Here is a 23559-nt window from a genome sequence, read left to right as displayed (position 1 = left end):
GGCAACTTAAAGGTTTACACCTTTTTTAAAAAATATGGGAATGGTTTGAATGGCAACATCACAAAGGCCTGAACCTCTAGCAGGTCAGAACACATATTTAAAATAATCTGAAACCTCCTGATAACATTCCCCTCCTCAATTCTCACACTTCTTGCTGAGGGGTGATAACAATTTGATATAATTTTGGGAACACCTGCTCCTGCTCTAGGATTTTTGTAACAGTTTGCAGTTTTCAGCTGAGTAGGAAAGAGACAAGAACTGTAGGATGCGATGGAGATCCCGCCTGTCAGTTCCCTGCTCCACCTCCAGCAGCACCAGGAGCAATTGGAACAAGAGGGTCCCACACCTTCCCAATGTTCTCCCTTCCCCCCACCCCCCCATCTTCCATCCATCCTGGTACTGATCCTGAGGATATTCGAGGTTGATGTTCCAGTGGATGTTTTTAATGTACTGTTTAATTGATTTTGTTTTGGTTATGGTTTGTGATTTATAAATATTTTCCTAGGTTCGCTGCAATCTGCAAACCTGTTGCCATTGTCCTCACAATCACAGAGTGGCCTCCTGCCACCACAGCCTGGCGTGGGGATCACTCCACAGGTCAGTGTGCTCCACAAACTATTGCATAACTATTTCAGTCCAAAGCAGTTTTTTGCTCAGAGTTGAAGGGGACAGTTCTTAACTTTGACCTAAATCCTGAGAGCTCCTTCCATCTGCTGGATGACTCCGGCACTACAGGACTGCAGCACAGTCTGAAATATTAAGTGCCAGTGACAACTGACTGTGCACAAATGTAGTAGTTGGGATTAATACCAGATTGACACTTTTGGTATCAGTCTGTTTGAATATAATTGAGTTTTTGACAATTAGAAATTTGATTTGTTGTGCAAACACTATTTCTAGATTGTAAAAACCCTGCTTGTGGAGAATACAAGTTAGTTTCTCTGCATGACTCTGTTAGTGTAATCTTTCTGAATTGGTGAACTGAACTTGTTCTGGTTTTGCAGGCAGTCATTCGGCCAGGTCTAGTGGGCTCAGCTTTGGAGTCTCATTTGGAAACTCTTCCAAAACACATTGCCCCAAAACATATTACATCTATCCAGACAGATGAACCCAGCGACCTGGAGGAGCTCGAACAATTTGCAAAGACATTTAAGCAAAGGCGGATTAAACTGGGGTTCACACAGGTAATAAGATGGCATTTGGGCTACTGTAGGAGCTCTACTTATATCTGACTAACTGGAACCTTTTAAACTTGATGAGTGGTGGAGTTTTGGTGTCTCTGCAGATGTCTCTGCCCTGAGGAATGCTTGGGCACAATCAGGGTCAGTTAACCTGCTAATCATGCCTAACCAATCAGAAGGAAACCTAGTTCCAGAGTCCTTCCCATTCATTTTCTAACTGTGATACGTTCCAACTCTTAATGTAATGAATCTGGGTATCCGTAAAGTGCTATGGGTCATCAGCAGCCACAGGATTAGCACCTGTAACTCTCCGCTGGCTGGAGCTGTACCTGGCACATAGGAAGATGGCCTTGGTTGTAACAGCTCAGTCATCTGAGCTCCAGGACATCTCTGAAGGAGCTCCTTAGGATAGTGTCCTAGGCCCAACCATCTTTAGCTGTTTCACCAATGACATTCCTTCCATCATAATATCAGAAGTGGGGATGTTCACCGATGATTGCATATCCTTAAATCCTGAAGATGACCATGTTCAAATGCACAAGACCCAGACAATATCTGGGTTTAAGCCAATGAGTGGCAAGTAACGTTTGTACCACACAAGTGCCAGGCAATGGCTATCCCCAGCAAAAGAGAATTTAACCATTACCAGGCAACATTTAATGGTATTACAATTGCTGAACCTCCCACTATCAAGATCCAGGAGCTACAATTGACTAGAATCTAAATTGTTATAGCCATACAAATATTGTTGTTACAAGAGCAGGTCAGGAGCTGGGAATCCTGCAGTGAGTAATGAATCTCCTGATTTCTGTCAAGCCTGTCCACCATCTACAAACCTGCTTTCCATTAACAACACTAGATGCTTGACACTATCCAGGGCAAAGCAGTCTGCTTGATTGGCACTCTGTTATAGTAGTATGTACCATCTACAAGAGGCATTGCAGAAGCGTACCAAGCACCCTTAGCCCATTCCAAACCCAAGGCCATTACTATAGAGAAGTACACAGACAACAAGGATAGCACCGACTGCAAGTTTCCCTCAGCCACACAACATCCTGACTCTGAAATGTATCAGCATTGTTTCCTTCACTGTTTCTGCATCAAAATCCTGAACAGCATTGTGGAGAAAGTGAGGTCTGCAGATGCTGGAGATCAAAGTTGAAACTTTATTGCTGGAACAGCACAGCAGGTCAGGCAGCATCCAGGGAACAGGAGATTCGACGTTTCGGGCACAGGCCCTTCTTCAGCATTGTGGGCCAACCTACAGCAAATGGACTAAACTGTTTGAAGTAGGCAGCTCAGTACTACCTTCTCCAGGGCAGCGAAGATGGGTGGTTAAATCAGTGGGGTACCATGCTGGAAATGAAACCTTGCTATATCCAAAGTCATCATTAAAGGTTAAAGATTTTAAAAAGTACACACCATTCCCCAATTTACTGTTTTTTTTTCCAAATTCCATAGAAAATATGGACCAGTTATAATGGTCAGAGTGGTGCTGGGAAAGCACAGCAGGTCAGGCAGCATCCGAGGAGCAGGAAAATCGACGTTTTGGGCTGGAGCCCTTCATTTCTGATGCTGCATGACCTGCTGTGCTTTTCCAGCAACACACTCTCAACTCTGATCTCCAGTATCTGCAGACCTCACTGTCTCCTAGTTATAACTGTCAGAACGCAACTCTGTTAATTAAAATGATAATCCTCTTAACCTGTTTTACTCTGTTTGAGAGTTATAGGCAGAGGAGGACACACTGGAAAGTGAGTTCAGTAGTGTCTTGCCAGGTTCTATGGTTGAAGTGGATTTTCTAAACTGTGCACACAGCTGTTCTGAGGATGCTTGCACAGCAATTGCATGCTAACAGCCGCTTTCTCTCTCACGTGCTCTGTCATTGGTTATCGACTAGTAACAAGTATCAACCAACCTCTTGTCGTCCGCAAAAGCTGTATCTGAACACCCCTTTGACTCTGAGTCATCTGCCACTCAAACTCTGATTACTGCTGTCATGACTTGTTGAGAGGTTGTGTTAAATTTGTACAGGATACTGGTGATAGATTAGAGTGGTGCTGGAAAAGCACAGCAGGTTAGGCAGCATCTGAGGAGCAAAAGCTCTTCATCAGGAATAGAGAGTGATTGGAACTGGGGTAAGGTGGGGGAAGGGGAAATGAGGAAACTGGTGAAGTCCACATTGATGGCCTGGGGTTGAAGTGTTCAGAGGCGGAAGATGAGACGTTGGATGGTGAGGGAGCGGCGGTGAAGGAGACCCAGGACCTCCATGTCCTCGGCTGAGTGGGAGGGGGAGTTGAAATGTTGGGCCACAGGGCGGTGTGGTTGATTGGTGCGGGTGTCCCAGAGATGTTCCCTAAAGCGCTCTGCTAGGAGGCGCCCAGTCTCCCCAATGTAGAGGACACTGCGTCGGGAGCAATGGATACAATAAATGATACTGGTGGATGTGCAGGTAAAATTGTGATGGATGTGGAAGGCTCCTTTAGGGCCTTGGATGGAGGTGAGGGAGGAGGTGTGGGCGCAGGTTTTGCAATTCCTGCAGTGGCAGGGGAGGGTGTCAGGATGGGAGTGTGGGTTGTAGGGGGGTGTGGACCTGACCAGGTAGTCACAGAGGGAACGGTCTTTGCGGAAAGGGGTGGGGAGGGAAATGTATCCCTGGTGGTGGGATCCGTTTGGAGGTGGCGGAAATGTTGTCGGATGATGTGGTTTATGCGAAGGTTGGTAGGGTAGAAGGTGAGCCCAAGGAGGCGTTCTGTCCTTGTTACGGTTGGAGGGGTTGGGTCTGAGGGCGGAGGTGCGGGATGTGGACGAGATGCAATGGAGGGCATCTTTAATCACATGGGAAGGGAAGTTGCGGTCTCTAAAGAAGGAGGCCATCTGGTGTTTTTACCTGGGATATTGATGATGCCCCTTCTGGAGTATTGTGTACAGTTTTGATTGTCCAGTTAAAGGATGAATATTATTAAGCTGGAGAGGGATCAGAAGAGATTTACTGTATTGTTGGATATGGAAGGTTTGAGTTATAAAGAAAGGTTGGGTAGGCTGTGATATTTTTTCACTGGAGTATAGGAAGTTGAGAGATGACCTGATAGAAGTTGTAAAATAATTAGAGGTATAGATAGAGTTAATAGTAGTTGTCTTTTCTCTGGGAAGGGGGATTACAAGACTGGGGGCTTTTTTTTAAGGTGAGAGGAGAGAGATTGTAAAAAAGAAATGAAGGGTAAACCTTTTATGCAGAGGGTGGTTCACGTATGGAATGGACTTTGAGGAAGTGGTGGATGTGGCATAATTACAACACTTAAAGACATTTGGATGTGTACATGAATAGGAAAAGTTTGGAGGGATATGGGCTAGGCACAGGCAGTTGGGGACTAGTTTAGTTTGGGACTATATTCAGCATGGACTGGTTGAACCGAAGGATCTGTTTCTGCGCTGTATGACTCTGCTTCTGTGGTTACTTATTTTTGAATTGTACAGCCCTCTTTCAAACATTGATTTTAAAACAGGTCTTTTTAACTTCAGTCAACAATTTGTTACAAAAAAACATGCTGCTTGCTTGAGCAACAAATGTTGGCCCAGCCAGTGACACCCACATCCCATGAATGAATACACCAAAAAGTCATGGATACTGGTGAAATAGGCAGTCAGGTGACCAATGAAGTTTAATGCCAAGCTATTTACAATGATATACTTCTACTGAAAGCAATAGGGAAGGCAATATAAATTTAAGAAGAAAATTAAAGGGTGTGGAAGGAGACCAGATGGTATGTGCACAGAGGAAGGTAGTTGAGAAAGCAGTTAACAAGGTGTACACAAGTCTGGGATTGCAAAGACTACTTTTACTTTCTTGACTGTGGACTTAAAGTGGAAAAAGGATACTGATTTAATCTAAGGAAATGTGCAATTTGATAGAAGTTATCTGAACTGTGTTCTGTCTGCACAGTTGTCATTCACTTGGAGAGATGTACAACACCTCTGCTCTGTGGGTGTGTCCAGTGATATACAGATCCTGGTTGAAAAACTAAAGGGGATGTGTCTGTGTAAACTTATTCAAACACAGTAACAACTTGATTGGTTCAAGGTAAATGGCTGCAACATGGTTTGGATAATACAGCAGAAATATGTGAAGGTGAAAACATTTCCCTTTTCTGTGCAGAGAAGTAAAAGACAATCCAGAACTACTAGCTCCACTCCCTCATTTTCTTCCCCATCCTGAGAGACACTGGTGAATGCTCACTTAGCAAATGAAAGGTTGAGAATTGGTGCAACCTTGTGACTTCCTCAGAATCAAAGGTCAACATTCTATCAATGTCTGTAATAGGACTGGTGCTAGAACTGTGCCTTCACTGATGGGTTTTTTTGGTCCTTTCTCACCTGTGATGTGTCTTGTCTCTGTGCACCTGACTGTATGTGCGAGGGAATATTTTTATAAAGGGATGGCAATAGAGTTATATTTTAGCAATTTGTGTTTCTAGTCTGTTCTTGGTTAGAATAATCTTGTTGAGTACAGAAATCTGCGTGTTTTCATTTTGGCACCAGCCCAGATGGGGACTTTGGTTTGATTTAAATATTTTCATATTTGTGATGACTCTTGATTTCCAGAGTGTTCCCTATCGCATTTCGGAAGCCCCTCCCCCAAGTCCCTCCTCCCTACCTTTTATCTTAGCCTGCTGGACAAACTTTCCTCATTCCTGAAGAAGGGCTTATGCCCGAAACGTCGATTCTCCTGTTCCCTGGATGCTGCCTGACCTGCTGCGCTTTTCCAGCAACACATTTTCAGCTTGAGATAATAACTTTAAAGGAATGGCAAAGGAACCAAGATGTTTTTATACATCAAATGGTTAGGATCGGGAATGCTCTGATGGTGGTCTAGGTGGGTCAATTGTGGCCTTAAGAGAGGAATTGGGTAACTGTAAAGAGCAACATATCGCAGGAGCAAAGTATAGGAATGGGGATAATCAAGCTGCTCTCGCAGAGAGCTGCTAAGGATTTGACTGGCTGGATGACCTCCTGTACTGTAAATTACTTGTCATTCTAGGATAGAATAATTTCCCAAGTGCAAATTTATATTGGTGTGAAATCAGTTAACTCAGGCTGCCCACAAACCAATTTGGGCAACAGCCTATAGGAGCTTCCTTAATTACAGTCAACGCCTATCGGTATTATACTGGTCAGATCCTTACATTGTCAAAACCCACTCCCTTCATTTCGGGGAGGGAAATGGCAATATGTCATGATGGAAAAAGTTGTAATTGATCTGTGTTGCTAAAATCCTTTGATTCTTTGCAGGGTGATGTTGGATTAGCAATGGGAAAGCTCTATGGAAATGATTTTAGTCAAACAACCATTTCACGGTTTGAGGCTTTGAACCTGAGCTTCAAGAACATGTGTAAACTCAAACCATTGTTGGAGAAGTGGCTGAGTGATGCAGGTATGCAACCCTTGGTTAGGAGGTAACAATGGGCTATTAGAATAAACCATCCTCACTCTGTGATATTCCAAATATCTTGCAGCAAATTCTTCCAAAGTTTATTGCCCTGGTTAAAACATTACTTTGGGGTGGTGGGGAAGGTTTAAACTTATTACTTGTAATTGCATGTTCCTGTGTTTGTGAGACTCTACCATGTACATGTCAGCTGTTGTGTTCCCCAAGTTACAATAGTGGCTACACTCTGTAGAGGTACTTCATTGGCTTTAACTGAGACTTCTGGTGGTCATGAAAAGTGCCACATAAATGCAAATTTATCTTTCCTCTGTGATCTAAATTACAATCCTGTATTCTTATTTAACGTTTATCCTTTTATTAAATTCCCTATTAAGGTTTTCCTGATCTTTGCCCCTTTTTACACTGGGACTTGTCCTGAACTCTCTGCAGGGATGGGATTTGGTTTTGCTGCATTGCTTGGTTTACTGTAATTATAACTTTCTCCTGCGTCACCAACATTCTGATGATGCGGTGAGCAATTTGGTTATTTCTAATTATGGATGAATTTACACGTTCCCTTCAACACCTCTGTGCCTGTCTCCCATAATGATTTCATATTTGAATGGTTGTTTTCTTTGGCAGAAAACGTTCCTTCTGATTCCACACTGAACAGCCTGCCATCTCTCCCCACACAACTGATCGGGTTGGAGGGCCTTGGTCGTAAAAGGAAGAAGCGGACAAGCATTGAGACTAATATTCGAGTAACACTGGAGAAGCGTTTTCGTGAGGTGAACAGATCGAGACTATTATCTCTGATCAATTTGGGTTAGCCCCAAGATCAGGGAGTGAATGGATTTTACATTTGCACGACAAACAATTTGCTCCAACTTAATATATTGACCCTTGCCTTTTGAAAAGCCTGTGTTTCCCTCCTCTGCGGTTCTTAACTTTTGCTTTTGTTTCTCTCCTTTTATTTAAAAAAATGGGGGCGGCACGGTGGCTCAATGGTTAACCAGGGAAGTTGAGGATAGTATCAAATTGAAAGAAAAGTACACTATTGGCCAGATGATTGGAAATGTTTTACAAATGAACTGAAGATGACCAAACATTATGGAGGAAGAAAATAAACTTTGAAGATAAACTATCAAGTAATAATAAAAAATTATAAGATCTTTTATATAAAAAGGAGGGGAGATATCAATGTGAACATAGGCTCCTTAAAGAATAAGGTTGGGAAAAGAATAATGGGGAACCAGGAAATGATGGCAAAGTTAAATAAATACTTTGCATTCTTCTTGAAAGTAGAAGACCTTTAAATTCCAAAAATATTAAATATGTAGTGAGAAGGGGAAGAATGGCATGGGAATAGATATAGTAGCTATCTCTATAGAAATTGTATATGTGGTCAATAAATCCTCTGGACTTGATGGATTGCATCTGAGAATATTAAAAGAAATACCTACAGAGATGTTGGAGTAATCTTCCAGAAATCCTTGGCTTCTGCCAAAAATCTGAGGATTGGAAACTCAGTGTAATATCTTTTATTCCAAAGGATAAGGAGATTTTAAAAAAAAAACTATAGGCTGGCCATTAGGAAAATGTTGGTCTGTTATAGGAAATGCAATAGTAGAGCATTTAGAAGTACCAGGATAATCAAGTAGGGTTAGAATGGCTTCATGAAGAGGAAATCATTCCTGAGAGATTTATTAGAATTATTTGAAGAAGTAACAAGAAGTTTGGTTAAAGGAGAACACCAAGAGATGCAATATATCTGAATTTTCCATCCCTATTTGCCCAGAGGGCAGTTAAGTCACTAGTATTATTTTGGGTCTGGAGTCACACATAGTCCAGACCAGGTAAGGTTAAAAGCTTTCCTTGCCCAAAGGACAGCAGTGAACCAGATGTGTTCTTGTAACAACCAACAGTCATTACCATTAGATTAGCTTTTTATTTAAGACTTCTATTGGATTCAGATGTCGCTATATCCTGTGGTGGGATTCCAAATAATGTCCCCAGAACATTTTAGCTGGTGTTGGGTTTAGATTTAGATTTTATTGTACAGGAGTGCAGTGAAAAGTGTATAATGTTGCCAGACATGCTGCCATCTTAGATACCAAAGTACCCAGGTACAAAGTAGTAAGAGAAACAAGAGCTTAAAAAGTTAAGCATTACTTCACCATGTTCCTCCATATGTTTACATAAATCACTGAAAGTAGTTGAGAGTGTGGTTAATAAAACATACTGTGTTCTAAATAGTTAATAGAAACATGGAATACAAGATCAAGGAAGGCTGTTCGAAGAACATAAGAACTAGGAACTGGAGTAGGCCATTCAGCCCCTCAAGCCTCTCCACTATTCAATATGTTCATGGCTGATCTTATCTCTGCTTCAACTCCACTTTCCTGTCCATTCTCCATAACTCTTTAACCCATTAGTAATTAAAATTCTGTCTATCTCCTTAAATTTACTCAATATCCTGACATCCACCACACTCTGGTAGTAAATTCCACAGATTCACTATCTTATTGAGAGAAGTAATTTCTTATCCTCTGTTTTAAATCTACTACCCCTTATCCCAAAGCTAAAACCTCTTATTCTAAATTGTCCCACATGAGGAACCATCCTCTGTTTGTTTTGTCAATTCCTTTTAGCATCTTTTATACCTCAATTAGTTCTCCTCATATTCTTCTACTCTTCAGATTATTGAGCTAAACTGCTCAATCTAAGACCCTTCATCTCTGGAATCGACCTAGTGAACCTTCTCTGAACTACCTCCAACACAGCTACATCCCTGCAAGTAATCTCCTTTGCATGTTTATCATATCTTTTCCCTGATGATATCAGACCTCAGTAAAACTGTTAGCTAATTTCAGAATTATAAACTGCTATGATCTGCCTAATTGTGTATCTGTTTCACATCAGAACTCTAAGCCCAGCTCTGAGGAAATTGTGATGATTGCAGAGCAGTTATCAATGGAGAAGGAAGTTGTTCGTGTCTGGTTCTGTAACCGACGCCAGAAAGAGAAGAGGATTAACTATCCAGCTACTCCAGCCATCAAACCTCCAATGTATAGCTCACGGCTGGTGAGTCATGCTCCCTGAAGATAGCTGTTATTGATGCTTTTATATTGTCCTGAGTCCTGTCTTAAAGTCTACTTCACTAGGTATACCTATCTTCTGTACCACGACTATTCTCTTCCCATATCACCTGGTGAATATTTACAAACCTTTCCAGGCCAAGTTATTATTCAGTATGGTGCCCAGCATGAGTCAGACTTGCTCTGTCTCTTCAATCTGCTGTTTTCTTCAGCAAATTGCTGCAAGTGGAAGTTAGAAATAGCACAGTACCCTCAATGTGGAAAGCAAGTTGATCATTTTTTCAATCCTCCAATCTAATTTGATTGTTACATCTGAACAAGAATTTTAGAATGCATCAGTCAGGTAAACTGTGGGGATGAGATTTGATTTTGATATGTTTTCTTAAGTATTTTGTACAACAAATCTCCACAGTTAAAACTTGGAGGAATGAGATTCCACACTTCTGTAATTGTTAATTTTCAATCCTGGAAGAACTGGCAGTGATAAGTCCACTGCTGTTATTCCTATGACTCTACATTATGTGCCACTGCAGTTTCTGCCACTAATTTGTTAAATGTGGAATCGACTTTGATGTTATTAGTTCCATGTGGATGTTCATTCACTCAGCAGGAACTCTGCCTAATCCAGTTAATCAATTGAATAGAATTGGCTCTTGTTAAAGGTGTTGTGCACTAAAATAACCTATGACCTAATTGATCTGGAACTTGGCTATTGTAGGTTTCTGCATCAGGATCCATCGACCCTCTGATTGTGACACAGGTGCATAACAGTCTGAGTGCAACAGGTAAAAGCTGCTCTGATTATCACTGGTTTATCAAACCTCAGGTCAGGAATTCACTGCATTGTAGATTTATATAGGTGAAAACAGCCACTTAAAGTTTAGAATCCAGTATCTTGTGTTCTAATTGGACAAAGATTGTGAGGGTGATAAATATTTTTTGCTTAGCTTGAAGCAACAATCTTCAGTCATCAAACTGTGGTTAACCAGTTTCCTTCTTGGTGTCTTCCTGCCCTGCGCAAGGGAGTTACTTTACTGTCTGGGTACAGACGTTGTGGAGTAATGGAAGAACGTGTGATTTACTAACTAGTACAGGGAGATGAAACTGAAAACCATTACAATAGTCAGGGAAATGATACTAAACAAATGATTAGAACTAAAGGTTGACAAATCCCTGATGGATTTGGGTCTAAAAGATGTAACTGCTCAGAATAGGCATTGGTTTCAGTTTTCCAAAGTGCCCTAAATTCTGTAAGTTCCATCAGGTTGGAAGATAGTGGACATGGCAGAATCAGAAGAGGGAAACTACACACCAGTTAACTTAACATTTGTCATAGGAAAAATGGTGGAATGCATTAAGGTCGTTGGGCAGCACGGTGGTTCAGTGGTTAGCACTGCTGCCTCAGCACCAGGGTCCCAGGTTCGATTCCAGCCTCGGGTGACTGTGGAGTTTGCACGTTCTCCCCGTGTCTGCGTGGGTTTCCTCTGGATGCTCCGGTTTCCTCCCACAGTCCAAAGATGTGCAGGTCAGGTGAATTGGCCATGCTAAATTGCCCATTGAGTTAGGTGCATTAGTCAGAGGGAAATGGGTCTGAGTGGGTTACTCTTCGGAAGGTTGGTGTAGACTGGTTGGGCCGAAGGGCCTGTTTCCACACTGTAGGGAATTTAATCAATAAGTAGGGAACTTAAAAGATCAATATGCAATCAGACAGAATTAACATGGCTTTGTGAAAGGAAATTATTTTTGACTAACTTTTTATTAGTTATTTGAGGAAGTAGCTGTCAATGTGGACAAAGGGGAACCTGTAGGTGTGGTATAGGTGAATGTTTAGGTGTATAACTAGATGCCAATTCAAAGGTTACTGCAGAACACAAACTCCTGGTGTAGGGGTTAACATATTAGCATGGATAGAGGAATAATTAGTTAATAGGAAATAGTAAGCATAATTGGATCATTTTCTGGTTGGGAAGAGGTAATCATTGGAATGTATTGGAGATCAGTGGTGGGACCTTGATTATTTACATATGGTGACTTGGGTGAAGGGATGGTTGCTAATTTTGCTGACAAATCAGTTACATCCTGTTGACAACTTATTCTCCCATCTATATCAACCTGTAGACTCTTTGGTAGATGGAGTATAATGTGAGAAATGTGAACTTGTCCACTTTGGCAGAAAGAATAGAAAAGCAGCATATTAGGCTAAATGGAGAAAGATTACAAAACTTGAACAGGGGCATCAGGGCTTCCTGTTACATGAATTGCAAATAAAACATGCAGGCATGTCAAGTGATTAGGAAAACAAATTGAATGTTGCAATTTATTAGAAGGGGAATGGGTATAAGGAATGTTTTGCTAAGGTCATACAGGGCATTTGTGAGACCACATCTGGAACATTCTGTACAGCTCCTCTCTTTTTATTTGAGGGGATATAAATGCAAGAGAAACAATTCAGACAAGGTTGACTCCCCTCCCCTCCCCTTGGTGAAAGTGAGTACTGCAAATGCTGGAGATTAGAGTGGTGCTGGAAAAGCACACTGGGTCAGGCAGCATCCGAGGAGCAGGAAAATTGAGGTTTCGGGCAAAAGCCCTTCTTCAGAAATCCCCTCTCCCCTTGAATGAGTGGGTATCCTATGAGGAAAGTTTGGTACTGTATCCATTAGGATTTAGAAGACTGGGAGTTGATTTTATGGAACACAAATCCTGACGGGACTTGACAGAACGTTTGCTGGAAGGACATTTCCCACTGTGGGAGAGACTAGAACTAAGGGATACTATTCACAATGGAATTTCTCATTTAAGACAGATGCTTTTTCTGAGGTTTGAGAGTCTGTGGAGGAGGTGGGGTCATTGAATATTTTCAGGTGGAGTTAGATTGTTAATTAACAAGTGAGTCCAGAGTTATTGGGATAGGCAGGAGTGTGGAGTTGAGGATATAATCAGATGAGCCATGATCTCTTATATTTGGTGGAATAGGTTTGAGAGACCAAATGTTCTTCTCCTGCTCATGATTTGTATGTAACTGAGAAAACTTTGCTCCCTAACATTCAGTTTTCAAGTAGAGGGTGATTCTATGGGTTTTTCTCCCTTTTTCTTCCCCAATTCCTCTCTTCCCTTCCCCCCCCCCAGCAGTTTCTTCTAGTTTATCCAGCAGACCATCATCACCAGTTACCACATCCACTGGGAATGTCCACACCTCACTGAGCAGTCAGACTGGGCTCAGCACCACTCCAAGGTAAGGAGTTGCACAGTTGAAGAATTGTTTAATATAGGAAATGGAAGTTGGAAAAGGCATTTGGTCCTTTAGACTGCTCTGCCACTCCATTAAAATCATGGCTGGATTTCTACCTCCACTCTGTCCTACCACACTATCTCCCTATCTCTTTAACCCAAAAATTTATCAGCCTTCACTTGAATATTGATTAACATGGTGAGCTTCAGAAATACAAAAACTCTCAATCCTTTCAATGAAGATATTTCATTGCCTGAGTTCCAAATGCTTGTCCCTTATTCTAAGACAATGATACTGTTGACGATTCTCCAGTCAGGGAAACCTCTTTCACAGCATCCTAGTGAGTCAAGCCTCCTTTGAATTTTGTTTTGACGAGACCAATTTTCACTTTAATTTTCGGGAAAATAGGCCTGATCTTCCTTACTTTAAACCTTTCATGACCCCCCTCCACCCTCCTTCAAAAAGGGTGATGTTTCTGTAAAACAAACAGAACTTGGTAGCAATGATTTTAGAAACATCCCTAATGACTTCAAAAATCAGTGTGTGCTTTGTCGTACTCCAGGATAGAAGCCCTTGTTACTTTTGCTGTTACTGTGACTCCACACAATACATGCGGCTGCCTTAGCTTCACAAAGGTATAAGCCAATGACTGTCACACCCACCCATTCTAATTATCTCAACCATAAAGAACCATATCATTAGTTATATCAAGGATGTAACGAAAAGCGTTGGTAAGGGGAAGCCAGTGAATGTGGTTTATTTGGACTTTTGATAAGGTTCCACAGAAGAGATTAGCATGCAAAACTGAAGTAGAATAGAATAGCAATTTATTGTCACCTTGTTTTTAAGAAAATACAGTGAGATCTGTATAAGTTGCCACAGTTTGGCACCATTTTAATTGCACAAATTATAAAAATAAATAATTTGAGTTAGGACAAAATTCATCTGGAGGGGCTGTGGGACGCTGCTGCCCCTGAGGCTGCCAAAGCAAGGATTTCAGGAGCAGAGTCAAAAGGTGTGGTGCTGGAAAAGTACAGCCAATCAGGCAGCATCTGAACATGCAGCCACTGCTGCATTGCTGTCATAGCAAGGAGAGACAGACCAAACCCACCAAGTCGCCAGCGCCGAAGACATTCTCACTTCAGTTGCTGTCCAAAGCGCCATATTGCTGCTATTTAAATGAGGAACAAACTGGAACCACTTTGCCAACCAGGAGGATCAGGCCCACTGACGAAGCCTTCCATAAAGTTGTGGCCACTATGGCTACCAGGAATGGATATCCTGGATTCACCACGCTGCTGCTGCTCACAAGCACCACCTTCCACCAGTGAAAAGAAGGGAAGGTGAACATTTATACAAAAGAGAAATGAAGAAACAAAATGTTAAAAAAAAATCCAAGGGTTTGGCCAGCTGGGCAAGTGGGAGGGTACGGACACACACCCTGAACATTTCCTACCCTTTCACTACTGCCATCTGACCAGCAGCGGATGGGAGTGAGATGTCATTATTGATTTGCTTAAGTGCATGAGATTGGGAGTAGTGTACTGACATGGATAGAGAACTGGTTGGCAGACAGGAAGCAGAGCAGGAATAAACAGGTGGCAGTCAATGACTGGTGGGGTACCACAGGGACCAGTGCTTGGAACCCAGAATCTCCCAAAATGTATGAATGATTTGAGCTGAGGGAACTAAACATACTTTCTCCCCAGTCCAGTCCCTGTCCACATACATCCGTGATTCCTCTGACACTTCAGGCAGTTTACATGATCCAGCTGCTGCCTCTTCACCATGGATGTGCAATCCCTTTTATACATCCATGCTCTACCAGGATGGTTTAAGGGCTCCCTGCTGCTTCCCGGAGCAAAGGTCTGTACCATCCCCACCCACACCTCCACACCTCCTCCCCCCCCCCCCCCCCAATTTGGCTGAGTTCATCCTCGCCCTTAACAACTCTCTTTTAATTGCTCTCATTTTCTTCAGGTCAGAGAGGTGATCATGGGTACTCACATGGGGTATGCAGAACACTCTAAATACATTTTAATCCTTAAGCCACTTTATCACTTATGCTATTAAATTTTAGTCATTTTAAGTTATTCTATCCTTCATTCTGTCTTAAACAGTTTATTCTTCCACAGTACATGGAATATGTTTTGTTCCAGTCCTATTCTGGCTCCAAAGCACAACTTTCCCCCTCCCCCTCCGGAATTGGAAAAGTTAATTGATTTCACTTCCAATTTTTACTATACCCTCCCTTTCACCTGGGCTATCTCTGACCCCTCCCTGCCTTGACATTTCTGTTTCCATTTAGAGTCAGAATCATTGATGTATGGCACAGAATCAGATGCTTCGGTCCAACTTGTCCATGCTGACTGTATATACTAAATGAATCTAGTCCCATTTGCCCATATCCCTCTAAACCCTTCCTGATCATGTACCTATCCAGATGCCTTTTAAAAGTTGTAACTGAACCAGCGTCTACCATTTCCTCTGGCCATTCCATACGTGCACCACCTTCTGTGTGAAAAGATTGTCCCCTAGGTTCTTTTTAAATCATTCCCCTCTCACCCTTAACCTATACCCTCTAGTTCTGGACTTCCCCACCCTGGGGATAGAAAGGCCACTAATATCCAGTATAAACCCACTGACTCCCATAGCTACCTGGACTATACGTCCTTGCACCTTGCTTCCTGTAAATACTCCATTCTATTCTCTCAGTTCTTTCGTCTTGGTCACATTTGTTCTGGTGAGGCCAATTTCGACATGGGAGCCTCTGAAGTGACCACATTCTCCCTCATCCAAAGATTCCCAGCACTATGGTTGATAGGGCCCTCAGCTGGGTCTGACCCATCTCCTACATGTCTGCCTCACCCTTTTTTTTCCCCCTCTTACAACAATGATAGGGTTCCCCTTTTCTTTGCCTACCATCCCACCAGCATCCATGTCCAGAAGATCATCAGCACCATTCCTGTGACCTCCAGTGAGATGTCACCATCAGACACACAGTCCCCTTCCCCTTCCCCTTCCCCTTCCCCTTCCCCTTCCCCTTCCCCTTCCCCTTCCCCTTCCCCTTCCCCTTCCCCTTCCCCTTCCCCTTCCCCTTCCCCTTCCCCTTCCCCTTCCCCTTCCCCTTCCCCTTCCCCTTCCCCTTCCCCTTCCCTCCTTTGTCTGCCTTCCACAAGGACAGTTTCCTCCAGGACACCCTGGTCCACTCATCTTTCACTCCCAATCTCCACCCCACCTCCCCCACCCATCCAGTCAGTACCTTCCTCTGCAACCGCTGAAGATGTAACACCTGTCTGTTTGCCTCCACCTTCCTCAGTATCAAGGGCCCAGACACACCTTCCAGGTGAAGTAGCACTTTACCTTCCATTCACAGGATCTAGTCAACTGCATTTGCTGCTCACAACGGGATCTCCTCTACATTGAGGGAAATGAAGCATAGACTGGGTGACCGCTTTGCAGAACACCCACGTTCTGCCACAAAAAAGACCGAGCTTCCCATTACCTGCCACTGTAACACCCCACCCTGTCCCCTGGCCAACATCTCTGTCCCAGGTTTGCTGCAGTGTTCCATGCAAGCTGGAAGAACAAGAACTCATTTTCTGCTTGGGAACCCTGCAGCCCTCTGGCCTTGCTTTCAAGGTCAATAATTTCAGGGCCTGAACTTCCCCATGTCCTAGTCCCATACCACACACATTTGGCCTTGTTATCATTGGTACACTATTACACACTACCTATTTTTAGCCACTAACAGTCTCCATTAACACCTATTCACCCTCCCAGTCAGATTGTTATTGACTCCTTTGTCTGTCCAACTGTTCTTCTCTTTGGGCTCTATTCCCACCTATCGTTTACTCCTTAAGCCCTGGCTCCACCCTGTTTTGTGTACCAACCAACATTTTTTCTAACTACCATCACTTCTGAGGAAGGGTCACCATTAACTGGGCCTGAAACATTAACTCTGATTTCTCTTCACAGATGCTGTCAGACTTGCTGAGTTTTTCCAGCAACTTCTGTTTTGTGTCTGATTTACAGTATCTGCAGTTCTTTCAGTTTTTAAATGTAGTATTGCGAAGTTTGCTAATGACCCAAAACTGGGTGGTGAACTGTCAGCAGGGTGGAGATGCTTGTGTGATTTGGACAGGCTGAGTGACTAGGCAAACCTATTGCAGGTGCAGTATAATGTTAATAAATGTAAGGTTATTCACTTTGGGAGAAAAAAAACCAGGGAGGGGGATTACTATCTGAATGCACCTCCTCTTTCCCAATCTATTGCCAGTGAGATCTAGGTATCGTTAAGCACCAGATGCTGAAAATAAGCATGCAGGTTCAGCAGGTGGTGAAGAAGGCAAATGGCTATGTAACAAGAGGACTTGAGTACAAGAGCAGGGATGTCTTGCTGCAATTGTACAGGGCCTTGTTGAGACTACACCCTGGAATATGTTGTGTGCAGTTCTGATCTCCTGATCTGACAAAGGATGTTCTGGCTACATATCGAGTGTGGTGAAGGTTTACCAGACTGTCTATCTATCATTGTAAGATTGACGTATGAAGACAGACTGGATTAGTTAGGACCATATTCATTGGAGCTTAGAATAAGAGGGTAGTCTCCGAGAAAACTCCAACAGGACTATGATATTTTGGCATCATTGTTAGCCAAGGGTGAGGTCCTGGAAGGTAGAAAATGTTGTGCCCTTACTTGAGAAGGGCTGCAAAGGGAAACCTGGGAACTATAGACCAGTAAGCCTAACATATGGTAGGTAAGTTTCTTGAGAATATTCTGAGAGATGAGATATAAATGCATTTGGAAAGACAGGGTTTGATTCGGAATAGTCAGCATGGAATTGTGGTGGGAGATCAGGCCTTATAAATTTGTTAGAGTTCTTTGAAGTGACCAGGAAGGTTGACTAGGGCAGGGCGGTAGAAGTAGTCTATATGAATTTCCTCCACATGGTAGACTGATCTGGAAGGTTAGATTGCATGGAATCCAGGAAGACCTGGCAAATTTGGATACACAGTTGGTTTAATGGTGGGATGCAGAGGGTAATAATGGAAGGATGCTTATTGGACTGGAGGCCTGTAACTAGTGATGTGCCTTGGGGGTCGGTGCTGGATCCATTACTGTTTGTTATCTTTATTAATGATTTGGATGAGAATGTACAAGGCATGATTAGTAAGTTTGCAGATGACACTAAAATGGGCGGTGTCGTGGATTGTGAGGAAGGTTATCAGAAATTGCAGCAAGATCTTGATCAGCTGGGGATGTGGACCGAGAAATGGCAAATGGAGTTTAATATTGAAATGCATGAGGTCTTTCATTTTGGAAAGTCAAATCAAGGTAGGAGTTTTATGTTGAATGCTAGGGCCTTAAGGAGTGCAGTGGAACAGAGACACCTTGGAATTTAGGTCTACAGTTCTCTGAAAGTGGAGTCAGAGGTAGGCAGGGCAGTGAGGAAGGCCTTTGGCACACTGGCCTTCATCAGTCAGGGCACTGAGTAGAGAAGTTATGTTGCATTCATACAAGACATTGGTGAGTCCATACTTGTATATTTTGTTCAATTTCGGTCACGTTGCTACAGGAAGGATGTTATTAAATTGGGAAGAGTGCACAAGAAAATTTTTAAAATATTGCCAAGACACTCTGGTCTGAGTGATAAGGAGTGGTTGAATAAGCTAGGACTATTTTCTTTAGACCATAGGAGACTGAGGACGAATCTTATACTTCTATAAGATCATGAGAGGCATGGATAGGAATATACTCCGTCTTTTTCCCAGGATTGGGGGATCGAGGGTTAGAGGGGAAAGAATAAAAGGGAATCTGAGGGGCAACCTTTTACAGAGGGTGGAACACAGATGGAATGAGCTGTCAGCGGAAATGGTTGAGGTGGGTACATTAACATCATTTAAAGGCATTTGGACAAATACATGGATAGGAAAGGATCAGAAGGAGATGGGCCAAGTGCAGGGAAATGGGGTTAGCGTGGATGGACATTTTGGTCGGCATGAACCAGGTTGGGCCAAAGGGCCAGTCTCCTTGCTATAGGACTATGACTCAATGACTAGACAGGGTACTCGCAAGGAAAGATGTTCCTGACAACTGGGAGTCCAGAACCAGGGATCAGTCCAAGGATATGAGAAATATCTTCACCCAGAGAGTGGGGAGCCTGTGGAATTCTCTGCGTCAGAAAGCAGTTGAAGCCAAAAAATTTAAATGTTTTCAAGGAGTCAGTAGTTTTTTGGGGTTAAAAGGGATCAAAGAATATGTGGAAAAGAAGTTGGAATCAGGTTCTGAGTTGCATGATCAGCCGTAATCACAATGAATGCCAGAGCAGTTCAAAGAGCTGAATGGCCACTTCCTGTTTCTATGATGGGAGGGATAGCTGTCTCTGATTGTGGATGATTTCTGCAGATCCCCCTTTATTAACTGGTTTCCAGATCCTATGGTCACATGCAGTACAGAGCTCCATTAGAAACAGCTTATTTATTTTGTTTTGCAGCTCCCGTTTCTGGTGGAATGGTACCTCGTTCTTGCACTGAGGACTGAACATTCTGACTCCATCTCATCAGGACCTTTTTTTTTCTTATATTTAATCTTCCACTTTCTACAATGTCCAGTGTCCAATCACTGTGAGGAAGGTTCGAACCAAATCTACACACAACAATCCATCTTTTATACCAGAGTTTTAGAATGAGTTTTGTGACAAGAAGGCAAAGCAATTGGTGCTAATTCTCCACTGGATTCATCAATGTGCTGTCTTTTTCCTGATGCAAAACCAATGGACTATTAAACCTTCACCATCTGCTGTTATTATCTAATAACAATTCTTTGCATGAGCCTAAACCTACATTTGATGTAACATTAAGTAGTGTTTAAAGAACTCCAATTAAAATGAATTGAACACCATTTTACTTAAATTAAAATTTAATACCATATGTATCACTGCCTTTATATTTGTGATTGGTTTAGCTCCATTTATGCTAATAAGTACACCGAGGAGGAGCGTGTTCACAGGATAACTGGATAAACATTTAAATGTTAGGTCTAGAGTTTTTATGTTGAACCTAGATCTTGAATTCTACATAAAACTAAATATTAATTATCAAATAGTCCCAGCATAATCAACCCTCTCACCCACTATAAACATGAAGGATTTTGTTTGCCTTCTGAAGTTGTAATCACAGCAATGTCCCATCTCTGTTATATACAGCTCTGACCCTCCCATCCAGATGGTAGGCTTGGAATTATCACATGCCACTGTTTCCTAGCCTGTAATAAACCAGCAGCATCATGAGTGTGGTTGAAATTCTTATAATGGTTTATCTAACCCTCGACAAAATAATACCACCGCCATTCTCCTGGCTTTGATTTGCAAGGTCTGCTTTCTGAATCTATTCCACTGCGTGCTGAGGGTTATCCACTTTGATTTTTATAAATTGACATTTTTAAAATGTTCTCCAGTACTATATCCTTGTTTTTTAACAAGTAAATATTACATTTACCTGACTCATTTTGTGTTTTTAAGAAGAGCCTCTTCTGTTCCTGCTGCAAACACACCTCAGTGCTCAATTTTTAAAAATACATACATTGCTTCAGTGTCCACCCAGTGAAAGTGATTATATTTATAACTACTAGGTCTTTTTGAAGTGTTTCTGCATAAATAGTCATAGTTACATTGAATCATGTTCTTTACGAAGTGTCCTTTTTCAATAAATGTGTATATTTTATATGAAGTTATTTACTTGCTTTCAAGAAGTGAAGATTTACTGATTTGTAAATGGTACAATAGCATGTACCGTGAATAATTGTTTCATTATGCCATTTTTAAGTTCTGTGGTTGAGGATAGTTGTAAATAGATGAATTTGGTTGGGGAATTACATTGTGTACTCAGCAGATCCTGTGCCACAGATTTGCACCACACTGTAATAGAATAATTTTTGTTTTGCTTGCAGCAGCAGTTCCCATTGTGGTCCCCCCTCAATTGTGGCAGGGATGGGGTCAAGAGTGTGGGATTTTATTTTCACTCCTGCCTTTCTTTCACTGTCTGGATTGTTAGGGACTGAAGGGCATAGTCCATTAGACAGTTCCTCTCTGGCCATAGAATGGGAGGACATTACTGCTTTAACCAATTATAGATTTGGTGTTTCTAAGTGCAGCTATCATTGCAATGCTGTCAGTTCTAATTCACTCACCAATATGTGCTATAAACTTTGAAGCAAAATAGAAATTAGGCCAGTGGGCTGAAGAGATTTTATAAACCAAAGCAAACTGAAATGGTTTTGGCTCTTGGAGCAGGTTGGGTAAAGTCTCAAATAAAACCAGTCCCCAGTACCTGCACAAACCTGGTTCTCCCACCTTCTCTCTCAAATAGTTTTAGTTCCCTGAAGTTTCAGCCGGTCTGTGATAGTGAGGGTACTTGGCATGACCGGAATGCAGTGTACACCAGAGTGTGGCCTATGTTCAGGGGAAGGGTATATGCAGCAACTTCACCTGCTGTATAATTAATGCAAACCATAATTGTTCAAATACCAGTTTTCCAATTCTTTCAATAGTTTAATTTATTCTGTTAGGTGATGTTTGTGAATATTTATGAGATTGTGTCCTGGGATCAGAACTCCTAACTGAATTTTGTACGTTTCAAAAATAAACTTTTTACTAAAGCTTTCTGAAGAGTTTAGTCTCAGCTCTGTCTCTACACATTTTTCCACTTGACAGGAATCTTCGATCCTACCTTTTCTCCCCACTGCATTAGGTTAATCCCAGGCATTCAGGAGTCCCTCTACTGAGGAGAGTTTGAGTAGGTTCAGCCTGTACTCATTGAAATTTGGTGGATCAGAACTACCTTACTGAAATATCTAAATTCTTGGGAGCTTTATAAAGTAGATGCTAAAAGGTTGCTTTCCCTTTTGAGAAAGTCTATGACAAATGGGCATAATGTCGGAAAGGACCTGTCCACTTACCACAGAGGAGAAAGTGAGGTCTGCAGATGCTGGAGATCAAAGTTGAAACTTTATTGCTGGAACAGCACAGCAGGTCAGGCAGCATCCAGGGAACAGGAGATTCGACGTTTCGGGCACAGGCCCTTCTTCAGGAATGAGCAGAGAGTGTTCAGCAGGAGAAGATAAAAGGAAATTCCTTTTACCTCAAATTACCTCAAATTCACCTGGACAGTCTCGGACTCCTCCCTCCCCTTCCTAGACCTTTCTGTTTCTATCTCAGGCGACCGAATCAACACGGACATCTACTACAAACCAACCGACTCCCACAGCTACCTGGACTACACCTCCTCCCATCCTGCCCCCTGTAAAAACGCCATCCCATTCTCCCAATTCCTTCGTCTCCGCCGCATCTGCTCCCAGGAGGACCAGTTCCAAAAACGTACAACCCAGATGGCCTCCTTCTTCAAGGACCGCAATTTCCCCCCCGACGTGGTCGACGGTGCCCTCCACCGCATCTCCTCCACTTCCCGCTCCTCCGCCCTTGAGCCCCGCCCCTCCAACCACCACCAGGACAGAACCCCACTGGTCCTCACCTACCACCCCACCAATCTCCATGTACAGCGCATCATCCGCCGTCACTTCCGCCACCTCCAAACAGACCCCAGCACCAGGGATATATTTCCCTCCCCTCCCCTATCAGCTTTCCGTAGAGACCACTCCCTCCGCGACTCCCTTGTCAGATCCACACCCCCCACCGACCCAACCTCCACTCCCGGCACCTTCCCTTGCAACCGCAGGAGGTGCAACACTTGCGCCCACACCTCCCCCCTCACTTCTCTCCAAGGCCCCAAAGGAAACTTCCATATCCGCCACAGATTCACCTGCACCTCCACCCACATCATCTACTGCATCCGCTGCAGCCGGTGTGGCCTCCTCTATATTGGGGAGACAGGCCGCCTACTTGCGGAGCGATTCAGAGAGCACCTCTGGGCCACCCGGACGAACCAACCCAACCAACCTGTAGCACAGCATTTCAACTCCCCCTCCCACTCCACCGAGGATATGCAGGTCATTGGATTCATCCACCGCCAAACCACAACAACGCGACGGTCGGAGGAGGAGCGTCTTATCTTCCGACTGGGAACCCTCCAACCACAGGGGATGAACTTGGACTTCACCAGTTTCTTCATCCCCCCTCCCCCCACCTTGTCTCAGCTGAATCCCTCCGCCTTCCTGACCTGCAGTCTTCTTCTTGACCTCTCCGCCTCCATCCTACTCCGACCTATCACCCTCACCTTGACCTCTTTCCACCTATCACATTTCCAACGCCCCTCCTCCAAGTCCCTCCTCCCTACCTTTTATCTTCTCCTGCTGAACACTCTCTGCTCATTCCTGAAGAAGGGCCTGTGCCCGAAACGTCGAATCTCCTGTTCCCTGGATGCTGCCTGACCTGCTGTGCTGTTCCAGCAATAAAGTTTCAACACTTACCACAGAGACAAGGAGGATTTTTTTGTAGTTAGCCTGGAGTTCTTTACTCGAAGACTAGGTCATCAGTGTATTCAAGGCTGAGATGGACAGTTTGTTTTATATCAGTAAGGTCATCAATGGTTGTAGGGATAAGGCAGGAAAATGGAATTTAGGATCATCACATCAGCCATGATCTCATTGAATGGCAGAGGAGACTTGAT

At 43.1% G+C, this 23559-nt stretch overlaps 2 protein-coding genes across 7 annotated transcripts in view; one reads left to right on the top strand and one right to left on the bottom strand.

The window, feature by feature from the left end:
* pou2f3 (POU class 2 homeobox 3) overlaps positions 1 to 21718 on the top strand; it is a 31386-nt gene extending 9668 nt beyond the window's left edge. Inside the window, exons 5-12 of the mRNA XM_087976630.1 lie at positions 506 to 597; positions 1005 to 1184; positions 6471 to 6612; positions 7249 to 7394; positions 9529 to 9690; positions 10423 to 10489; positions 12831 to 12936; positions 19431 to 21718. Of these exons, the coding sequence (XP_087832756.1) occupies positions 506 to 597; positions 1005 to 1184; positions 6471 to 6612; positions 7249 to 7394; positions 9529 to 9690; positions 10423 to 10489; positions 12831 to 12936; positions 19431 to 19470 (935 nt within the window). The 3' untranslated portion in view covers positions 19471 to 21718. The remainder of the gene's footprint in view (positions 1 to 505; positions 598 to 1004; positions 1185 to 6470; positions 6613 to 7248; positions 7395 to 9528; positions 9691 to 10422; positions 10490 to 12830; positions 12937 to 19430) is intronic.
* tecta (tectorin alpha) overlaps positions 1 to 23559 on the bottom strand; it is a 269171-nt gene that overhangs the window by 94057 nt on the left and 151555 nt on the right. The gene's annotated exons all lie outside the window — the stretch shown is intronic.

This window comes from Chiloscyllium plagiosum, unplaced genomic scaffold (assembly GCF_037043375.1).
Source record: "Chiloscyllium plagiosum isolate Xiang-an unplaced genomic scaffold, Cpla_swu_hap1 HiC_scaffold_29, whole genome shotgun sequence".
NCBI lineage: Eukaryota > Metazoa > Chordata > Chondrichthyes > Orectolobiformes > Hemiscylliidae > Chiloscyllium > Chiloscyllium plagiosum.
This window is presented reverse-complemented; position numbering and strand designations above follow the sequence as displayed.